This window comes from Boleophthalmus pectinirostris, unplaced genomic scaffold, assembly GCF_026225935.1.
Source record: "Boleophthalmus pectinirostris isolate CB_2022bp ecotype Guang Dong unplaced genomic scaffold, ASM2622593v1 HiC_scaffold_5, whole genome shotgun sequence".
Classification (NCBI taxonomy): Eukaryota; Metazoa; Chordata; class Actinopteri; order Gobiiformes; family Gobiidae; genus Boleophthalmus; species Boleophthalmus pectinirostris.
The window spans coordinates 13901633-13926073 of NW_026571404.1; the positions used below are offsets into that span (position 1 = coordinate 13901633).

A 24441-nucleotide genomic window follows, 5' to 3' on the forward strand; every position below is an offset into this window, starting at 1 on the left:
ACCACCAGCTCATGCCATTGTTTGTACAAAGACAGTTCCTTACATATACAAACAAAGATGATAATGTTTTAAGATTAATGTTTACTCAAAGAAATGTAGTGTGCTTGTGTTACCTGACAAAAAGAGCCACATACATAGATGTTCAGGTACAATTTGTAGTTTATAATACAATGAGGAACAGTGAATGTTGAGTTTTTATTAATCATTTTCTACTGTTCTATGATAACTACAATTGAGTTTAAATTATAATCCAGTTCAGAAGCAGAATGAGCCTCACATCTCATTTTAGTTGCCAGTTTCAATGTTGACCTCCAGTTTGTATAAAGCTAAAAGCACTCTCTCTCTCAGATCCTCACTACTTAAATCCTAGCATATGCAATCCATCAAGAATAGGTGCTAGTGCAGCCTCGGCATCTCAATGAGTGAATTCTGGAGATTCTGAGCTTTCAGGTTGTGTGTGTGTGGCCTGTATATGCAAGTGAAATCACTAGCATCCCAGTTGTACTCAGTTGTAATTGCAGAACCTTTTTTAAAACAGTAAGAGCACAGGCTACAAAGTTTTAGTTAGTAATTGCCCAAGCCTAAAATGATTCTGAACCAGCGTCTCTGTGTCTCAAACTGCACTGATTTTGCACAGAAGTTAAAATAAGACATTTGGTGATAAGACTGACAAAAGCGAGCAAACGGCATGTGCAGATATCAGCCCGGAATATGATAAACCTGCAAACAAAGCTGTGCTCAGACATGGATCACAAGGCACTCATAATAACTCAGACGGGTGGAGGAAATATTCAGACATGTGCTAGGTGAAGGCAGAGACATGTGCTACACAGTATTTATATGTTACCTGAAGCAGAGGATATTACTGATGTGGGTAAAGATGTAGAAACTCCTGCAAGATGTGTTCTTGTGTCAAACAAAACTGTGCATTTTATAACATCTATCACTGTATATAGGGCAAAATAGCATTCAGTTCTACAAGCATGAAATTACTATTCTTAACTAAAGGTGCATTATGCAACTTTTTTGACGAAGGGTCAACTTTTATACATAGGCCTATATATTTTGCATATTTTCCATTTCAGACTTTTAAATTACTCTTTTTTTTTTTTAGTTTGAGTGGGGTTCTTCCGCTCAATTTAATTTCTCTCCAGCGACTAGGTCAGGAATCATAATACACTAGATGGTTCGCAAAATCCCCGGAAGTGCGAGTTCGGGCACCAGCCAATCAGCAAAGAGCCATACATTCTGTGTTGGCAACAAATTCCGAGATCAAGGATGTAAAGCTGCAACAAAGAGATTGTTCGTTCAAATTTTATCAAGGGGAAAGACGTTATTGCCCTTCTTCCTACAGGATTTGAGAAAAGCTTAATACATCAGTTATCCGCATTAGCAGAGCATTACAGATGTCATGACCAAATAGCAGTGACTGGTTAAATGAAAAAAGTACCCATCTACCGTTGAGGAAACAAATCCTAATGGTGCGAGGTCAGATGGTTTCTACGAAGTGAAACCGGCTGATGACTCAAGCTAGGGTTGCCACAGATTCTCCACAGATCTGACCTGTACTTTGACCTATTGGTGCCAAGTGTTTGTCTCCATGGAGCTAAATTGAACACCATACTATGAACTGTTCCCAGTAAAGCAATAAAATCTCCACAGGGGTAATGATATATTTTCAAAACAAGTAAAATTAGTTAACATATAGCCATTATATGTGAGGAATAACTGAACTGCTTTACTGCTTTATGTTGCACATCTGGTCACACTTCATTGATTGGTTAAATCCACCTGTCACTCACTCAGAGCATAACAGAGACTCACTAATAGGAGGTGTGGTGATTAAAGGTAGAAAAAAGGTCTATATTTGCATTAAACAGAAAACCACCATCTCTCCAGATTAACAGGATCTGATCATAATTTAATTTCATACTGTCAGACTTTAGGCATCACGTATTTGTACTTCATGTGTATTTCTGTTCTATTGTTCAGTACTCACAATGATTTCCACGACGACCAGTACAGAGCTGTTGAGAGGCGGGTTTCCTCCGTCTTTGGCCATGACTGTGATGTGAATGACCCCACCTGGAATCCGCTCATAGTCCAGAGGCTTCATCACACTGATCACTGCAACAGAAATGTACAGATATTTTAAAAGTCAATTTAAAAGTAAATCAATTAATTTAGTGCATGCACAGAAAAACGTATCTCCATCAAGCCCCCTTTTCTCCCATTTACTGTATCCTTGAAATCCCGCCAAAACATCTCTAATTGAGTTTCTTGCTTTTACAGAAAGTATAAGTTGTTCTAAGTGATTTCTCAAGGTTTTTGCAATTTTAGCAGATTCACAAGTGTCACTTTACGTTAAAGGCAGACCAATCAGAAATAACCAACACAAATAAGGCATGGTTTCTGTAATGACGTGTTTCTATGAGAGGTGAGATAATTCTTTAATTAAGGCTACATTTATATGATGATGGTCTGAACAGAAGATGCAAAAGTGGCATTGCATCTTCTCTTATTATTCCGCGTTTAGACGAGCATTTCAGGAGGAAATCTGCATGGTGAAGCAAAAGTGTGTGGAATTCGACTGGGTATGCATGCCAGACGCTTGGTGGTGATGTATGTGACGTAAACGCATACGTGACGTGAGTAGTTCTGACCAGAGTTTTGCGTCTTAGGCAGTGTAGACGGAAACGCTACAGCGGAGTGTATTCAACTTTTCCACTCTGGACAGTGGTTTCAGATTTTTGTGTTTTTAAGCCCCAAAAACACTGTCGCCGTCTAAAAGAAAGGCACTTCTGATAAAATATTTTGTTGTTTTTACCCCCAAGAGTTCTTGTGTAAACAGGCCCTGAATTTATCTAAAAGAAATAAAGTGAGTTTTCAACCAGTTTTTTGTAGTTTGAATCGAGAGGAAGCTATGACAATTTATTGAAGACGTAGTTTGAGATTCACTGTAGTTTTTAATCTTTAAAACGTAATTAAATCATTAATGATAAAAAAACAACACATAGGACAGTCAGCAGAAAGATATATCTTAAAATAATTTTGAAATGGGGGGACATGTTGAACCATCTGAGAAACAACTGATTAGAGGAAGTTACAGGTATTGCTTCAACAATGTATACTGAAAATCTACCTAAAAATTACAAAATGATCATCACAAACAGACAAGGTTCTCATCAGTTTAAAATCCATAGAAAATACTGTTTTACTCATGGTGCAAAAGATGTTTTAAAGAAAGCAATACTTAGACACATATACTACACATACTACATATTAGCAAGTCACATAATGTACAGATTATCTTGCAACTCAACATGTTTGTATGTAGTCTTATGGTGTTGTGGAAAAGAAATATATCACTTGATGACAAATAATTAATCCATTTATGAAGTCATTTTTGGAATATAGACAAAGGTTTATTCTTGTTACAGCAGATATGGACAGGGCATAGGCCTGCTCTGGCCAGAGACCAACATCCTGCCCTCTCCAGCAGTATGTCCCTCCAGCGTTAGACCCTGAATCTTACAAAGCACCAAGTTTAAATAGCCTGAGATGACCAGAAGACATATACATTTCAAACATCCATATTCACATGCATTTGTCACTTCCTGAGAAGATTAGCAATCAAAAGCAATCTAACATTGTCTTTAACTACCAAACCAAATGAGTTTTAGTTACAAGACCAAATGTGTTTCTAAAAGATAAACTAATCACTATTTTAATTTAATCAATCGTAATCAATATTTTCCTGTGGGGGTCTGGCCTCGGGTACAAATCACATTCATTTACAAAGACAGATTGAGAGAAATCTTTCCATAATATAAATTTCCGTCACAATGGCTATAATCGTACACATAATCCTATAGGTGTGCACAATTTGGGCAAACAATCAAATTGAACTTTTTCTGACAAATACTCAGATTGTGATTAGATTTGAAATCACACTGCACACTGAAACATCTCCAAGAACATTTGACAAAGAACCTGATAAACTAATACAAGAATCTCATGCTTTTCAGAACATGTTTGAAGCTACAGGTGCAACAAGATTCAAGACATTCTGTTCAAAAGGCAGCTGTACTACACCATAAGTTAAACACAGCAAAGCAAAGTTAAATAATCCAAGTAAGTTTTCAAAGTTGTTTTACAGAGTTATGTCTTACCACTCAAAAACTGTGTTCATTATTGTGAAACCTTACCTGCAAAGCCCTCCACCATGATGATGTTGAAGTAACTGGGGAAAGCCGAGATTGAAGTCATGGTGTACGTCAAGAAGTTGTTTGGTGGAGAGTCGTCATCGGTGGCCTGTGGGTGGTCAGACATTTTGATTAGACTTTTATTTTACACCTTTCTGACATGCCAAAATCCATAGAGAGATAGAAAGTTTTAAGTGGGGCAGATGTTGTTTGTTGCGTGAAGTTTATAATACAAAGTAGTCCTTTTTAGAGTATGTGTGGTGATGCCAGGCTGCTGTCAGGGCTTGATGGAGTGTTATCGGACAGTTTAAAGCTCGTATCTGGCTATTAGCGGCGCTACCGTCAATATTGGAGGAACACCAACTGAGCTGAGACAGGCTAACGCAGACAGAGGACATATGATGCTAAGGCTAATCCACAACGCCATCAAAACAATGACACCCACTCATTATTTAGGAACTGGCAACAACTTCAAGATAAATGTCCTGGCATCACTAGAAAGCTGGACAGTTTGTCAAAAATACTTTAAGTGCATATGACAGGTTTTCATGTTTGTTCTAATTATTGCTTGGTTTGGTAGGGTAGTTCATGTGGTAAATATTTAGCATAGTTTTACCTCAATTAAGTGGTAATTTGTATGAAAAAGTTGAGAATGAAAGTACAAAAACACAGGAAGTAGCGTCAGTTCTAATCATAGACTATATAAAGAAGTGGGGAGAGAACTAGGAGCTGAGTTCCATAATTGAAACAGGAATTTATTTACGGACAAAATTGCGAAATAAAAACACTAGGATCATGTAGAGCAAATTGATACAAACATTTTAAAACCAAAACGATGAAGCTCACTGCAGCAGTTACAATTTTTCAATGTAAAGTCAACTGGAAATAGAGTCAATATATTTAACGAGATATTGCCACAAAGAGATACTGGGATAAATGATAATATTGAAACTACTTTATGCCTGACTCAAAAACAATAAAGCAAGATAAAGTGAACCATTTTTAAATAAACATCATTAAAAGGTCTGGGCTGCAACAACTAACAGAATGAAACAATAATTAGCCATAGAAGTTACTTATTCATAGGCTGCTTCATCAGCTGGTTTCACTTCGTGGAAACCGTCTGACCTGGCAGCATTATTATTCGTTCACTTGACAGTAGGTGGGTACTTTTTTATTTAACCAATCGCTGCTGTTTGGTCGTGATGTGTGTAATGCACCACTAACGGGTCTAGCTGGTATATTAAGCTTTTCCCAAATCTCGTAGGAAGAAGGGCAATAACGTCTTTCCCCTTGATAAAATTCACCAAACACTCTCTTTGTTCCCGCTTTAAATCCTCAATCTCTGAGAATTTACAGCTCTTCACTGATTGGCTGGTGCCCGGACTCGCACTTCCGGGGTTCTTGCAAACTGTCTAGTGTATTTTGATTCCTGGCCTAGTTGCTGGAGAGAAATGAAACTGAGCGGAGGCACTAGGCGGTGCCAGACTTATTCAACTTATTCAACCCTGTACAGCTCAAATCTAATATTATTACAACAAAAATAAAAATAAAAAAATCTCACCAATTTTGCAAAGAAATTCTTCATACAAATTACAAATTACAAACAAAACAAAAAATTAAAGGTGCACCTGCTCTCTCTGGAATGTTCCACAGTATGCCTTCCAGTATATCTTACATTTATTAAATTACAGGTGGTTTTATTGCTCAAAAACACCTTGAAACACCTTGACAGGCATTCTGACTGTGAGCAGGGACGCCTCTCCACAGATCTGACCCATAACTTTGTCTTGTTTGGTCTCCATGAAGCTAGAAAGGTTTAATGCCATACTGTGACACATTCCAGACAAAGCAGTAACATCTCCATTGAGAAAAACATTTGATGGACCCTCAACCAGAAACGTTAATTTAATAAAAATAAATAAAAATAAATAAAGGCAAATGCTTTCATAAAATATAATTATGCTAATTATATAAAATGAGTAGTCTAACCTGTTATTTGCATTGTAAGTTAAATCGCTCTATAAATCAAGTAAAAGAGCTGAGTCAGCAATACTGTTCTTCCAAGCGTGTGTGTATTTCCATCGTGCTGTCGACTTGAATCAAACTTCAACAAACTGTATTATTTAAGACAGTCGTTCAGGAAGGTGAGAGGAACTGGGCCAGAAAAATCAAATAGATGAGTGGCAAAAGAGGTAAAGGAAATCAAACCCAGGGGAGAATGAAAAGGGTTTATGAACAGGATTTAGTTAGAAAGCACAAATAGTGAGGAAGCAGGTAAGAGTCTCAAAAGAATTGGTTGTTGAAAGAAAAAAAGAGAGGACTGATCAAGAAAAGCTTTCGAAACATCTGACCCACGTGCAAAAAATGTGTGATGCACTATAATATTGGACACCTGCCAGACTCAATATGATGTTTTTTGGATATTTTAACTTCACTCAGCCATTTGATTTTTCCGCTTTTTAATTTAAAGTATTTTGTAACACTAATTCCTTTTTGCATAAAAGGTAAAATATAATAAAAAAGTTTAGACACAACAAATTCCAGGCACTCCAGAGACGTAAAAATCGCACAAGGATCCACGTCTTCCTAGTGCGGTTTTTACTTCTTTAGAGTGTCTGGATTTCATTGTGTGTAAAGTTTTGATCCTTTTTCCAAGAGCACCCTCTACCTGCTCTCACTGATTGGAACAACTGCAGCAAAAAGCCACATTTTTGTTTTTTCTGTACATAATAAAAAGTTGCCTTGCTGAAATTCAAATCCACAAGAATCACCAGTCACCATCCACGACTGTTTTTCTTCTTGGATCATTTTTGAGATACTGACCACTGCAAACTCAGAGATTCTCTAACCAAGTCTTTTAGCTACCATTAACTGTCAAAAATATGTTGCCCTTTTTTGCTGCTTAAAGGTGAAAGGTGTCCTTGATGTCCCAATTCTTTTGGTTCTTCTGTTGTGATCTGTTGATATGCCCCTTTGCTGCTGCACTGATATTACTAGTACTGTATTCTTATGTTTACATAGTGGGTATACTGTGGTGGGTGTCATAGAGTAGCCAGGCTGGTGCCACCTAGTGCCTCCGCTCAATATCATTTCTCTCCAGCGACTAGGTCAGGAATCGGAATACACTAGACTGTTCGCAAAAACCCCAGAGTTCGGGCACCAGCCAATCAGCAAAGAGTCATATATTTTGTGTTGGCAACAATTTCCAAGATTTAAAGCCGGAACAAAGAGACGATTTGGTAAATTTTATCAAGGGGAAAGACGTTATTGCCCTTCTTCCTACGGGATTTGGGAAAAGCTTAATATACCAGTTAGCCCCATTAGCGGTGCATTAAATGTGAGACGACCAAATAGCAGTGATTAGTTAAGTGAAAAAAAATACTCGCCTACCGTTGAGCAAATAAATCCCAGATGGTTTCTATGAAGTGATACCGACTGATGAATCAGGCTAGTCATAGGGTGGATGCTCTACACTATTATGCACTTTTTAAAATACTATGCAGTCTGTATGATGCTCTAACATAATTTGGTTGTTATTTTATATGACAATAAAGGAACTGAATTGAATTGTGAACCGTGTAACTTTTCTGGGGTCGGTCAGCAAGCTGTCTATATGGAGATGTTATTGCTTTGCCTAGAATGTTCCACAGAATATGCATTTATTGATTTACAAGTGTTTTTTTATTGCTAAAATATGCCTTGAAATGCATGCATTCTTACTTTCAGTGTAGTCACTTCTTTACAAATATAGCCTGTAACTTTGGTCACCTGCTTGCGTCCATGGACATAGTTTAATGCCATTCTGTAGAACATTCCAGGCATTGGCAGCTCGATGGCAGTGGGCGGACCCTTCATCAAAAAGTTTCATACTAGACATTTCATAGTGGTCAAATGGAGAGGACAAATTTCCCTAGGTGGACTATAAAGGCTAACCTTAAACCTTAAACATTAACCTTGAAATTAAAAAAAAAGTTCACTTGGTACCTAAGGCATCTTCTGCTACTGTTTCTGTCTACGGTGGAATAGGACATTTTATTTTAACAATTTCCAAAATCAGTTAATTTATAAAAAAATGTCACTTTTGTCCCTGTATCAACTTCAAACACTTCAGTGAGTACACTAAAGTTATATGATAGAGCAAGAATGCAAATTTTTAGACCAATTTATTGTTTAGTGGAAGAAACTACACAATGAAAACACTGCTTTAGCTGTCACTTGTCACAATGTAATTCATGATAAGTATATATACAGTGCTTTCTTTTACTTCTCTTCTTGTTCCTATCATAGTGTAGAAAACTGAACTTCAAGGCCCATTGCTGACACACACAGCTGGTTTTCGTCATTGCTCCCAGCCGCTGTATTAATACCAGTTTAGGGTTAGCGCAGACTAATCTAACGGAGTGAGCCGAGCGTTCAGGCCAGTCATCAGCTCCAAACATCACAATGTACAGGACAGGGCTGCAGCTATACCCCCAAGAGGTACGCAATAGTTCCTCTGCCCGGGGAGCAATCACAGGAAACGCACAGTCATTAGTTACTATTGTACCGGTGTGCTCTAGCTTTTCTATGGCAGTGACTGATGGCCCACGCACAAGGCTGGCCAGTTCCTCCAGGATAAAGTGCACACAAACATATAACCTCACAATTACAGTAACATCGACAAAGAAAGTGAAAGAAACTCCATCAAAGCACAATGTCTACTTTATTGTTGTGGGCTTTGAAACTAATACAGGCAAGTCTACTGCCCGAGAAAAGTTTGTGTTGATTACTTAAAAAGGCCAAATAAGGCAACAATTTCTTTTTATTGTGGCATAGAAAATAATGTGCGCTAGTGAATTTTGCAGGTCTTGAGGTAGTTTTGGTTCTCTGGGTGCAATGGGCTCCCTCACAGTGTCCAGAAAGTCTCAGGTCAAACAGGTGGACTGGTGAATATAAATTACCAATAGCGAATAAATGTAAGTTTGAGAGGGACTCTTGAGGTGTTGGTTTTGCATTTGGTAAATACATACTAACTCTACAAAGAATTCATGGGTTTCAGCTTCCAGTTTATAAAAGCCACGAAGACTTTTCATTCTTCACAAGACGTAATAGTTTTGCTTTTGAACAAGACAGCAATATTAGTTCATTTATATAGTAGACAGCTTTTCACTAAACCAGAACATACAGTATACCCTCATTATAACGTGGTTCACTTTTCGTGGCCTTGCTGTTTTGCGGATTTTTTGTGTGCAATTTGACATGCTTTTTTTTTCTTTTTAAACAACATATGAATGCGCATTGTGTTCCTCCTCATGCGTCCTGATTGGCTAAGGGACTGTAGACCATTGTCAGTCAATCTCCTACTTGTCGTGTCCCCTGTACAGTACAGAATGTGTTCAGCTTGACAAATTTACATAAATGTTCGATCGCGAGCAGTGTGATTCTGAAGGGCTGTATGTTTGTTTCTCCTCAATAAAAACCACAATGTCAACGAGATGTTCTGCACTGACAAAGGCTCCTGCGGTTGCACCCAAAAGGCAGAGGAAGATACTAACCATCACACAAAAAGTTGGACTTCTGGACATGCTTAAGGAAGGTAGAAGTTACGCGGCTGTAGGGCGCCATTACGGAATAAATTAATCTTCGGTTCATTACATAAAAAAGGAGGAAAATAACATAAGGATGAAAGCAGCAATGAGTTTGAAGAAGGATGCAAAAAGGGTTTTAACTGTCCTGTCTGATAAGTGTATAAAGTGGTGAGGGGTTTTATTGCCTTAAAACAGATATAATCATTGTAAAAATAAAGCTGACTACTTCATGGATTTTCCTTTTGCGGGTTATTTTTAGAACGTAACCCCCGCGATACACGAGGGACCACTGTATTATCAACCAAATATAAAACTATGTCAAATTTGTATTACAGTATTTAGTAGGTGATCTCTCCAAGCATTTGACTTGCACATAATGTAAATATAGTGCATCACCAGTGGTTATAACTTGTCCACAATTGACCAGACCAGAGGAAATATATGTATCTCTGCTAATTCTCACTCATGCATGTAATCAGGTACAGTGTAAAACTGGATCCACTTTAACAAATACAGTAATAGTATCAGAACTCACAATTATTCAGCCAAATGAGAAATAGCCCTGTGAGGTGATAAAACTACAATTCAGTTTACTATCCAAGTTTGTTTCAAATTGAAAGCTTCACCACTCCTGAACCTTGATACATTGCTAAACATTTTGAGAAAAGTCTTGCCTTTGGTCCAAATAGCCCCTCCACACTGTATCTGTATCTAGTTTCAGTACAAATGTCAGTATTGATTAGTATGGGGGTATATGGTCAACAACACTCTCATGATAACATTACACTCACCCTGACTCGGGCCACTGGTATGATGGCCTCTTCATTCTCCCTGAGCGATCCCACGTACATCTCCTTCTGAAACAGCGGCGCGTTGTCGTTTATGTCCAGGACGTTGATTCGGATGCGTCCCGTGGTCAGTTCTCCTCCTCCGTCTCGAGCCAAAACAGTCAAAGTGAAACGCCTCATCAGTTCATAGTCCAGAGCGGCCTGCAGAGTCACCCAGCCAGACTCGGGGTCCAGGGAGAACCTAAATGAGTAAACAAGAGGCAGGCTTTAATTTTTGTTTAGTAGTCTTCAATAGAAAATATGGGCTTTAAAAGGTGAGCTGTGTACAGACGTGGACAAAATTGTTGGTACCCCTCTGGCAATGAAAGAAAAATCAACAATCGTCTCTGAAATAACTTGAAATAATTGATGAAAGCGATAATAAAAAAAAAAAATACTGAAAATTGTCCAATGAAAACCAAACATTGCTTTTCATCTGTGGTTAAAAAGAATCATTAGAAAAAACTAAATAATGAAACTGGCCTGGACAAAAATGATGGTACCCTTAACTTAATAACCTTTTGATGCAAACTCTGCAATCAAACGATTTCTGTAACTGGTCCATGTTCTAGTCCATGTTCAGTGTTGTATCCATCATGTCTCCAAACAGCACAATGACACATGTGACCTTTTAAACAGTCAGACTGACTGAGGACAAGTTTGAAGACACCTGTGATGCCAATTAGAGGACACACCTAAGTTTAACATGTCCCTATTGTCCAATTATTTACAATCTTTTCTAAGGGTACCATCAGTTTTGTCCAGGCCAGTTTCATTAGTTTGTTTTTTTAAATAATTCTGTTGAACAACAAATCAAAAACAATGTCTGATTTTCGTTGGTTATTTTTCAGGAAATTTGTATTTATTATTGCTTTTCTTAATTTCAAGTTATTTTTTTAGTGACCATTGTTGGTTTTTCTTTCATTACCAGCAATTTTGTTCACATCTGTAACTTGTCTGGTGCATTTGTCTCAGAAGATCCACAACATGTCATTAAGCCTATCAAATTTGCAGCTCAGAAATACCTTGAATAACAGAGCTGACCTGTAATTTGGCCTGTTGGCATCACTTATTTGTCTCCATGGATATATATAGTTTATACTGTCAATCTCATAAAAAGTGCTATCATTTTATTTACTGCAGAAAATTTCAAGCTTATACACCGGAGTAGCTGGGACCGTTAAACTAATTACAACCATAATATCTAGTACGTGATGGTGTCTACGTACATATATAGTAGTGGTTTCATAAATTCTCTATAGACTCCAGACATCACACAACCCCAGCTGTCTGAAGTGAGACTTGAACAAATAGACCACGACACTTGTATTTGTACAGTTATATGTAAAAGAGACACAGAGCTCTTACTGATCTGGATCATCACTGAAGTAGTAGCGCACGACCCCAAAAGTCCCGTCGTCACCATCTGTAGCCTGCACACACAAGAGGAACAAGTTTTAATTAAAAAAAACTGAAAAAAGAAGAAAAAAACAAAACTTAACTAACTGAAATGTAAGCTTCTGGTTTTGAGTCCTCTGATGATATGTATTATTAGTAAGAAATACAACACTTAAATGAGATATTGCACAGATCTATAAAAAAGAAAGCACCAATCAGTCGTCATAGTTCAGTAAATACCATTTGAAATAAATAATTGCTTAAAGCTTGTTCAACCAATGAGTTCACTGTTTGATTTGATAGATTTTGATTGTAGTTGGAACAAAATTAAAACGTTAAATCGAGATCCAACACGACACTAACTCAAAAATAAAAACATGACAACGTTCTGAAAAGCAACACATTTATAGTAGATCACATTTTTAGCCTTAATTTGTTTGTTTTGTAAATGTGTGATCTTAAGTGTCATGACCTGCCACTGGCTGGAGACCTTCAGATGATCAGCGTCATCAGATTGTCAGAGGATGCACTTCTCACTTTAACATCTGTCCACAGTGCACTGCTGAGGTGTGATTGTATTTGAAAAAGGCAAATGATTCTTTCTCACAACAGCTTCAGAAAGTGGTGCCATTATTGAGCCCCAAAGAAGTGAATGTTGTCAGATGAAAAGACTTTAAATCATAAGAATTAGAAGGGCAAATCTGTAGACCCAATCCCTGACAAATGATTAAGTCCAATTTTTGTACAATTCTGGCTTGAATATTTCCTCCACTAACAGTGAATCACCCAGAGTTATTTAGGCCCTACATTGATTTTAAAATGTGAACACAGCCTATAGCAAGTACCAGGAAAACCAGTCTGGATCTCAGGCTACTGTGGTTACGAGGCCAGCCAGAACCACACGCTTTGACAAAACTTTACAAAGAGGTACGGGTTTAAAAGTGTATCCTGTCTCCCCAGTTTCAGATAGGCGTGATTGACAGCAGGATTAACAAATCAGAGAAATGCATGATCTGTCACATTCAAAACAAATATGACGGGTTAAAAAGGGCGGAAAAATTACACAGGACAGAAAAAGCTTGTATTCCTGCAATATCTTAATAAATCTTATTAAAGTTAGATAAAAGAAGTAATACATTTTATTCAGAATCATCAGAATTTTCCAGAGAAATGACTAACACATTTGAGTGACACAAATTAGCGGCTGGGGTTGGACCGTCCCAAGTTAGGATGGCTACTTGTCACAGTCTCTGGTCTGATTCTGGACCCTTGTGCATTCAGACAGAATATAGGAGGGACTGGCTGCTCTGGCAAATGTTATAGTATATTTTAACAACTACAGTATATGGATTGCTAGAAAAAGAAAGATTCAAATATGTCAATTTCTGACTTATTTTTGTTTTTTGTCCAGTTGACAGATTTCTTTCTTTCTTCTTTCTTTTGCTGTGAATCCTACCTGGATGACTGAGGGATAACACAGAAAACTATATGGACTGTACTGTAATGGTACTTAAGGATGCAGTTCACAAACAAAAATGTCACATCATTTTGGAGAACACATTTTCTGGAACAAATCTGCTCCCCAGTTTGAGACCCCCTACTTTCTCTCTCTCCGGTTTGTCTCTCTCCTTCCTCTTCTCTCTTTTCTCTCTCCTTCACTTTAGATGCAATTGGCTGAACATGCTAAAAATATTATGCAATATCTTTCTTGGTAAAGTCATAGTCTCTCTCTTTCTCTCTCTCCTGTCCCTCTCCTTCTCTTTCTTTACTCTCTCTCTCCCACTCCTTCTCCATCTCCCCTTTTCTCACCCTGTCTTAACCTCTCTTTCCCCCTTTCCCTCTCTCCGTGTCTCTCTCTCTCTCTCTGTGTGTGTGTAGTGTGGGTCTGATGGATCGTGGCTGGAGAGGCAGTTGTAATAGAGTTTCACTTGAGTGGCTCTACAGTGTGTGGACGTGTCTGAGGCGCGCTCTGTCACCCCCGCGCTGGTCACTGTGATTCACTCCTGCCCCACAATCCACCTTATTACCCCCCTCCTCCTGTATTTGTGTTCTCCATCAATACTGCATGTAAGACAGTGACAACAACCACATCTACACGAGGCTTTCTATACAGTAGACCTCTTGTATTATTGTGTTTTTTTTTACACTGGTACAGGCATGGAACAAACCTAAATGAAAAGTGTGTAGTGTAACAATGACTTTTCACATTTTCCAATACATATTATGTTTATTTATTTCAGACAAAACTGCGGCAAGAATATGGTTACATTTTTATATAGCACTTTTCTACCTTTAAGGCGCAAAGCACTTTACCACTCATTTATTCATACACTAGGGTACACAGACAAGGGCGACGTGGGTTAAGTGCCCTGCCCAAGGACACAACAACAGCACTGTCACCGTAGACAAACACTCTACCAACAAAGCTACTGCCACCCACAATTATGTTACACAAACTCTAAAACATGGCAAGTGAAGATTTTATTCTCAACACAAAATACAAAAAAGTTCAATAGATCTGTAATTAGCCTGGTTCTCTTCTCTGAATATGCTTTAGGACCAATTAATTCATTTATTAATTTAATATTTGTGCCTAATAACCTAAGCTGAGATTTTCCTTTTTCCAAAACTGTTTTTAAACCTCTTCAAAGGGAATTATTTCTACAACAAAAATATGTATTTTACCACAGCTGGCATTTCATTTAAATAAAGCAATAACCAGAGCTGGGGACTTGCAAGTCGTGACTTGGACTCGAGTCAGACTTGAGTGACTATTTTTAGGACTTGAGACTTCACTTGATAAAATGGACTAAGACTTGGGACTCGACTTGGACTTGAAGGTCAATGACTTTGTATTTGACTCGGACTTGAGACGCACTTTTAAATCTGAATTCTTTCTGTTCTGACCGTAATGATTCACACTAAGGTCTTGTCAAGACATTAAAAAAAAAAAAAAAAAAACTAAAATAATTTCTACAACTCTTATATACTCTATAAATACTCATATATAAATATACCTTGACTTTTTAAGTACAATTTAGTTTAAAATTCATATAAATTGCAAAAATCTAAGCTGTATTTGGTACTTTGGTTGAAATATTTGAAATGACTTGAAGCTCAAAGCAGACGACTTTGACTTGACTTGTACTTATGAGCCAGTGACTCGAGACTTGACTTGGACTTGCCTGTATTTGACTTGGGACTTGACTCTGACTTGAGACAACAACTTGAGAATTACTTGAGACTTGCAAAACAGAGACTTGGTCCCACCTCTGGCAATAACTAAGTGATTTTGAGCTGCTTTCGTCATTGTGTTCCTGACTGTTGCTGTAATTGTCAGTACAAGGTTATTACCCACATTAGCTCCACACTGTATCCTGCTTTCTCTCTGCACCATTTCCCTCCTAATTAAATTAAACTTTTCCTCTGCACAAACTTTCATTCCAACTACAACTGAATAATATAATTTTTTTAAGTTTTATGTTAACCAGGGTGAGGTGTCTGCAGCCCTGGGGTCGCTCCATCTCTCCCTCCGTCTCGCTCCATCTGCTGGCGGTCCGCTGAGGGAAGTTTAAAGTCTTTGGCGAGCAGTTGGCAAAGTGACTTGGCCACACTGTCATGGCGATTGTTTGTAAGAATGAATGATTGGTAGAAGAGGGGAGATGCTTATCGCGTTTCTTTATTTTCCCTCTTCCCCTTTCTGTCTGTCTGGCTGTATAAATATATAGGGAGAATGCTATAGCGGCGTCGGCCATATTAGCTCCCTGTCACTGCCTGTCACGCTAACACCCCCAGTGCTATCATTGGAGCACTTATGGGCCTGTCAGTCACCTGGGACAGAGGGGGGAGGAGGGGGGAGAGAGGGGGAGGCACCCGAGGGTGGGGGGAGCGTGTGCCAAGGGGAGATATGTAGAGAACGGGGAGACGGGGGAGGAGCTGAGGATGAGAGAAGACAGAAGGAAAGAGCTATATGATAAAGGGAGCAGTGTGAGGAATGCAAAAGAGCTGCAGTTCAGAAACAGGACAGGAAACGCTTAAAGGTGCTCGTCCCGATTTTTACTCACTTAAAAACTTGAAAAACAGAGCTCGTTAATTTTTTGAATGTGGTCCAAGCTTATTCCTCATTTCCATTCTGAATTTGGAACGTGGTAATTATTCACCACAATGAGTTTATAAGAGTGTTTCACAACTTTAAGAGGCCAGAGTGGAGTGGCGCTGTCACAATAATGCAACAAGCACTATTACAACAACAACAATAATAATTGTGCGTGACACTCAGACAGGAAAATGCTGAAAATGGTTTAGAATTAAATGCAGACAGCAGACAGTAGACAGCAGACTTATTTGGACCTCAAGAGCTGCTTTTACAATTAGTACCAAGGCAAGACAAATTTTGCTCAAATACAAGGGGAAGAAAATCAGATACAGGGTCTAAAAGTTTTGTTTTATAGGGATTCTTTATATATTTTTGGACATAAAATAAATGCAAATTAATAGATAGAGCAATATACTGGAAAGTGTACTTAAAGTTTCACAATGCACCCTCTGGATATTACAAGAAACAATTTATCCCAAAATCAAATAGAGCTTATACAGCTTTTTTGGTCAATAGGTTAAGGTACTTTATCAGCCAGGTTGGCGCCACCTAGTGCCTCCGCTCAATTTCTAGGTCAGGAATCAGAATACATTAGACCAGGGGTTTCAAACTCAAATTCACACAGGGCCAAAATTTAAAACTGGGACTAAGTTGAGGGCCAAACTAAATATTTACTGAAAAATTTCAACAACATCTGCATGTTTTCTCTTCTTTTAAGATATGTAATTGTCAGGGAATTTACCCTAAGACATCAAATTACATTAAATAAGACACACCAAAACGAGACGGCTTAGTTTTTACTTGTGCAAGGAGAGAGCTGTCCGAACACTGTCTGACCCTCTTCTGACAGCTCCTCCCCAACAGCAAGTTTTATTGCAGTCATTTCACAGATAACAATACAGTACATTATGTTATATCACACAATGGTTACAATGATCACATGCTAACAATCTTTAGGCTAAACCACCCTCCCATTTCACACTTGATTACAGGCTCCAGGTGATAAACAATTTGGTCAGTTTTCTCCCAAAAACTTATGCTAACCACATGAGGGAAAAAACCCTTAGCTGTCTTCTCATGGGTGACTTAGGAGATTAGCTTAATGAGTCAGGAGTTCTTGAACTAGAACATATGATATACATATGGAAAAACCCAAAAACGCAATTGTTGATAACTTTAATCACACACACAAATGATTATGATTTTAAATGATTCATAATATTTAAAATAACACAGAAATTCTTTCACAGTAATGTTAAAACTTTTCTTATTAAAATAAATATTTAAAGTCGGAACAAAGAGAATGTTTGTTGAATTTTATCAAGGGGAAAGACGTTATTGCCCTTCTTCCTATGGGATTTGGGAAAAGCTTAATATGCCAGTTATCCCCGTTAGCAGCGCATTACATATGTCACAACCAAATAGCAGAGATTGGTTAAATAAAAAAAGTACCCGTCTACCGTCAAGCAAACAAATTCTTATGCTGCGAGATCAGATGGTTTCCATGAAGTGAAACCGGCTGATGAATCAGGCTAGTACTTTATTGCATCTGTAGGGAAATTCATCCTCTGCATTTGACCCATACTTTAAATTGAGCAAATTGTGTTCGATATTCTGTCTAATATGTCATTACTGGATTTTTATTTTTTTTATATATCAATATATCAATAATAATCATTGTATTAAACAGTCCAATATTTATTAAGACATTGTGCACTATTGATACTTTGCAGTAACTTCATGCAAAATGTCAATTGTGGAAAAGCTACATTCTCTGACAAAACTTGTAAAAAGTGCAATTATTTTCTGTCCTTTAAAAAGAATAATATTACAAAAGGATCATGGTCTTTGTAGTTCGAACTCCCTCGCTTTTATTTACTTTTGGGGGGGGCATGCAGCTTCAATAAAAACAACACAATATTACGCTATTTGCCATCACTGGTAGATATAGTGTTGATTTTTCTGCTCTAGCTTTAGTATGAAGAATCCAATATGTTCTTTGTCATTCGGGTGAAGAATACAAAAAGAGCAATGCACTGCCGCACAGAGGACTGACAGTAAAAGATGAGGTCACCGAGACACGACAGATGAAAACGCAAAGGTTAATACCAGCACCTGACTGGAGTCCCAATCACATCACATGTATTTATCGTCAGCGCAGGGGCCAGGATGTTCTATGGTTCAGTTGACACAAAGCGGGGGCCATTTGGACATTTAAACGTGCATCGATTGACCATCCAGGGCGCTGTGGTGTGTGTGAAATTACAGACCTGGGCTAAACTGGCTGTGCTAATGTGGAGAAAGAACAGGAGAATGGAAAACACAGTGAAAGCAGCAGCCGTTGGTCCATCTGTGAAAGCCACTGTCCAAACTGTCCATGAGCTGACACATGAATACATACACATTTACGAGGGGCAGGGGGAACAGTTGGTGGGCTGCAGCAAATGATTATTTTAGTAGTCAACTAGTCAGTGATTCTTTTTTCAATTTGTCAACTAGTAAAATTAGTTTTGCATTGTACATTGAGATTTTAAGCGCATTTTGTTACTTTTTTATTGTAGAAAAAACAATAAGTGGATTAGAGTATAGCCCGTGGAGAATGAATACACTTGATTTTGTTCGTATTTGGACCTAAAATGGGCTCTAGAGACGTTTTCAATTACTATTAATTTCAAAGCGCACGCCAAAAGCAGAGCAATTTACAGACATGAGCGTTCACACGAGACTAGAATTACCTGAGGAGCTCTGAGTTTGCAGAATTACAGAAGGTAAAATTCTGGTCATTTTTACAGATATTTTTACAGACATGGAAGATTCGCACGGGACTAAAAACACAGATGACGCTCGTAATTTTACAGTTTACCAGGGCCCATGCGAGCAGGGCTTATGACTATAGTGTATCTTTAATGAAACTGATTTTTGATGTTGTTTTGGTCTAATAATGCTGCTGTTAATGATATTCAATATATGGCTAATTGTTCCAGCATTAGTTTTCATATTCACATTCTCACATGGGGTCTTTCTGTGAAGAGTTTGCATGTTTTGGGTACTCAGGTTTTCCCCATCAACATAAAACAGAATACTAATCCTGAAGCTAAGTACCAACCATGGACTTACAGTATATCTCAAGATCTGGAGAAGTGTCCCTGGGCGCAGTACTGAGGTCACCCACTGCTCCTGATAGGATTCCCCAGCAGTATTGAACGATAATACTCTTGATTTTATTTCCAAACAAACCATTGCATCTGCATATTTCAACACTAGTTTGGCCTCCCTCCTCCTCAGTTAAACACTTGAGGCACAACACTTGATTGTTGAGATGTTATCTGAAACCCAACAATGATGTCCATTACGTGGACAAGACTCCTGTAGATAGTAGATAGTAGATTTATACGTAATATATAAGTAATAAAGGCCAATGAAAATGCTATGAATGCGTAACTCTAAATTGGACAGTTTTTCACATGGAGGTATTACAACCTCAGGCCTTCAGTTCTAATTTGTTACCTGGTCTCTGAAGGGTTGACCAGGTTTTGTATTCACCCTGTGTGTCTGTCCAGCCGCGATAATTCCGCCATTTATGGACCGATTGTCACCAAATTTGGTCCGTGGGTAAAACCCCCATGCCCGATCACGCAAAAAACGTTTGGTGACGATCCGAGGTCATTTGAGGTCACACGGGTCAATTGAAAGGTCACGCCATTATAAAGGATAGGCAATTTCGGCAATTTCCGAACCATCTGCGGGCTAAAATATTCATCCAGTCATCACATAAGTTGACACGCACATAACTGGGGTACACTGGATGTTACAGGTTGAAACCGGTCAAGGTAACCAGGGTCAAATATGCGTTTTTGGTCATATCTTCGTGAAGGATCGAGCTAGAGCAACGGGAGTGGTCTCAAAATCTCAAAAAATATTATCTATTTATAATTCTATGCATTTGTATAGTAAAATATTAATAGTTTTTTAGATAATCACTAATGATAACAGTTCCTTTCTCTTTCAGTGTATGCTGTTAAAATTCTAATTAGAACAAAAATAATTTCCACTTCTTCTTTTTCTGGTGATACACAACACATTGATCTACAGTCACAGAACTAACATATATGGAACTCGTGAAAAATTACATTTTCCGTTATTTGCTAGTAAACACAGATGGACCAGGTTGTTATCTCTGATTGCTCTTGTTTTGTGTGTTTAATTTATTTTGCTGGTTGTCCTGAATCCTACTGTGGGAGCCTTGATCCATGATTGGTGGGGCACATCTACACCTGGCCTATCCTGCCTCACCTGCAGCCTCCTTCCCCTGTTTAAGGAGACTGACAGCACCTGTTTGTGGCCAGTATGCTGTTTTGTGTTTGTGTCTCTCTGTGTCAGTCACTTGTTTGTACTAGTGCGTGTCTGACGTTGTTTGTTAAGTTGAGACACTTGTTTAGTTACCTCCGCCAAGGAGGTTATGTTTTTGCCGGCGTTTGTCTGTTTGTTTGTTTGTTTGTTTGTCTGTTAGCAACATACCTCAAAAAGTTATGGACCGATTTTGATGAAATTTTCAGGATTTGTTGGAAATGTGAAAAGGAAGAACTGATTTCATTTTGGGGGTGATCTGGAAGAAATCCTGGATTCTGGATCACTTTGAAATTTTAGTTAACATTGTGGTAAATGGGGCCAAAAATTTTGTTTCTCAATATCTCGGTTAATTATTGACCAAACCCCATGAAATTTGACTCAGAGATGGACAATGGGATCCTCTTTCATATTCCAAAGGCTGATATGGATCTGATCCAGAAGACTGATTTTATCGCAATTTATATAAAAAATGGGGGTAGTCCTTGGCGGAGGTCTGCGCTCTCTGAGTGCTTTTCTAGTTTAGTTCTGTTTTGTGCCTTTTTTATTTTGGGGCATTTACTTTGGTGTTGTACTTTTGTGTGTCCCTTAGTTTAATCGTTTTTATAGACCTGCGTTTTTTTGTGGCACAATACTCATTATTATATGTTAATACTGTTATTTTGTTTGTTAGTTTAGATTATTTTCTGTATATTTTTTAGCCTGTTTTGTTAATTTACCTTTTACATCCCATAAAAACATAAATACAAACTTCAAAGCAACATTCCACAGTTTTAGCAACAGTTAAAGGCACTGTACCATCCAAAGTCATTTCTCAGTATCCTGTGAATTCCGAGCACTTTTTTTTTTTTTTTTTTTTTTGTACCTATAAGAGCTTTTTACAACTTTCAGAGGTTTTCAGAGTTTTTCCATGACATTAACGATAACAACAACTATCATGCTAACATACACTTCCTGATTATCTGACAATAAAATAGACTTATTTTGACCTTACGAGCTGCTTCTACAACATATCTGTACTGGGACAAGATGAATTTTGCTCAAACACAAAATTGGGTACAGGATTTTTAAATAAATAAACAAAGACTGGCAGCATAATCCGTTGCTAGGAGATAGTCTGTGTGGCTTCTGTCTTTAGTCCCAATGCTAAAAGGCTCTGGTATCGGCGCTCTTATCTGAACCAGCCTAAGTTGATAAGGAGTTTCTACAAAGACTGGGTGCACTGCTGATTGCCAATATAAAGTCCACAAACCCCTGGGTCCTCAGGCAGTAACTACAAAAGAGAAATTATTTCTCAGTTGACCAGTTTGGTTAAATGATGTGTTTCTTCCCATCAGAGGAGGTGAAGCCGCCAGCGATTGTAGCTCGTGGGTGCATGGCAGTATGTGTATGGTACTATGTGTATGTGTATAGGTGTGTGTGTGTGTGTGTGTGTGTGTGTGGTACCTGTGAGAGGAGGCTCATTTGTGCCTGTGCTAATGCAACTGTGACAGGCTGATATGAGTGCTATGTGCATATCCGGTATAGCTTAGTATGCACAGTTAGTCAAACCAAACCAATCGTTACACCATAAGAAAGTACAAAACATTTAATAAGCTCTGCACCGGCAACACTTAATAGAAGATGGATAGATTATAACTCACATGTATCTTACATGGAGGAATGTATACATTAGATATGATAATATAAAAATCTATTAAAACAGTTACAGAAATAGTTCACTGATGTTTAAAGCCACATAAAACTATTTCTACCTCAAAGTTGTTTGAACAGAGGTGCACAACTTTCCAAGCCAGGCTGGTGCCACCTAGTGCCTCCACTCAATTTAATTTCTCTCCAGCAACTAGGTCAGAATCAGAAAACACTAGACTATTTGCAAAAGCCCCAGAAGGGCACCAGCCAATCAGCAAAGAGCCATACATTCTGTGTTGTCAACGATTCCCGAGATCAAGGATTTAAAGCCGGAACAAAGAGAGTGTTTGGTGAATTTTATCAAAGGGAAAGACGTTATTGCCCTTCTTCCTATGGGATTTGGGAAAAGCTTAATATACCAGTTAGCCCCTTTAGCGGCGCATTACATACGTCACAACCAAACAGCAGCGATTGGTTAAATGAAAAAAAGTCCCCGCCAACCAACGAGGTCAGAAGGTTTCTATAAAGTGAAATCATCTGATGAATCAGACTACAGCTTTCCCTCATACAAACAATAAAACGCAAGGCAACAGGAGATGCAAGATCCATTTTTTCCCAATAGTTATTTTCTTAAAAGTGGAATCATTTGTGTAAACTGGTTCAATTACCAAAAAAATTCCAAATTCATCTTTCACTAACATTGCATCAATAAATGGACTGCTGAATTCTGAGTAATAAGTTGTGCTCTTCTCTGTCTTGTCTCTGTCTTTGAATACAGTTTGCTTGAGCAATGGTCTGAGATGAGACAAATACCTTTCTTAAAGCTTGTATAAACAAAAGTTCAAATATTATGAGATGTTTTGTTATTGCATATTGCATCGAATGATCTGCCTAACCATCAAGTGATATCCAGAACCAATGATCCATTTGTGCCTGTGCATGCATATAATATAGTATCTTTTAGGGGTGTAACGATATCCAAGTCTCACGATACGATATTGTAATGCAGTGAAACTCACGGTACGATATTTATTGCGATATTGCGGGAAAGCTCATGATATGGTGGGGAGGCTCATGATTAGGGATCTAACAATATCCACATCTCTCGAAACGATATTTTCACAATAAACATCTCACGGTACGATATTTATTGCAATATTTTATGGAGCTAACAAAACTGTGAATATGGTACTTTTTCCTCTTAAAATGCCTTGACAAGGCTTAATCCAAAGAACTAAGACTTAAAAGTGCTTAGAACTGTTATTTCTTCATGAAATGGAGCAAAGAATCATGGTCTCTGTAGTTCTTTTTGTGGCCGCTATTGCGGCACCATAATTTTTAATTTAAGCAAAGAGACTTGTAATTCGATATATTCTGAGGGTCCACGATATTATTGTGAGAACTTTGATGATATGATATCACAATATTTCAGTTATTCTTACATCCCTAGTATTTTTACATACAGTTTCTATACATTATGTGTGTAAAAAAGACATGGACTAAGCCTTCTGATTCTAGTTCACTTAACTCCATCCTATCATTTACTCTATACACTTGTAGTATTACCCGCAGTTGCTTTGTAGGGAGGGATAAGATGGGAGCTTCACCTCACAGCAAAAGACAGAATGTTGTTATTTTAATTGGAGGAAAGGAATCTTAGTTAACTATACTTTTTGGCTTTCTTCTACTGCTGCTATTTAACTTTCTAATGCACCATTACAATTTCCTCATTGAGGGAGAAATAAAGGTTTTCTTATCTTAAATTAGAATATATTTAATAAACACTGACTAAGCTTTTCTGGTTGCAGTCCATTTTAGACTTGAGTATGCAGCCCTACTGTTTACTCTCTAAACTTGTATTATCACAATTGCTTTTTAGAGAGGAAGGAGATGAGAGCCTCACCTCACAGCGACAGACAGAATGTGTGTAACTCTACAGGACTACTGCAGATTATCAGCACAGCCATCTCTGCCTGCACCGGGGAGGTTAAGGCTGCACCGGCTTTTCTATCTCGACTGAGCTGGAATTTGAATTGATTGACTCCTAAAATTGCTTTTTCTGTAGAAGCTTTGAGAGGCGTGGAAAAGGAAACCAATTACTGGCTGTCAAAACAGAGATGACCCATGGACCAGCCCCCTATGTTTCACCTAAATACAGCCGTAGAAGGGAGACAGAGCCAGAAAACACAAAAGGAGCAGTGAAGATGTCCAGAGTGAGACAATGATGAAGACACGCCTGTCAGGTTGTCTCTCTCAGCTTCGGCTTGCTGCTCTCCTGAGGCTGCTTCAAAGGTCCAGTGCCTCACTTACATTTGAACAGCACATGGTACAGATCAGATCCACTATAAGAGATACAAATGGACTAC

General features: G+C 38.2%; 1 protein-coding gene across 1 annotated transcript in view; it reads right to left on the reverse strand.

The window, feature by feature from the left end:
• cdh23 (cadherin-related 23) overlaps positions 1 to 24441 on the reverse strand; it is a 328046-nt gene that overhangs the window by 105281 nt on the left and 198324 nt on the right. Inside the window, exons 15-18 of the mRNA XM_055162881.1 lie at positions 11971 to 12035; positions 10567 to 10804; positions 4209 to 4314; positions 2000 to 2127 (exon numbers count right to left, since the gene is read on the reverse strand). Coding sequence (XP_055018856.1) covers positions 2000 to 2127; positions 4209 to 4314; positions 10567 to 10804; positions 11971 to 12035 — 537 coding nt within the window. The remainder of the gene's footprint in view (positions 1 to 1999; positions 2128 to 4208; positions 4315 to 10566; positions 10805 to 11970; positions 12036 to 24441) is intronic.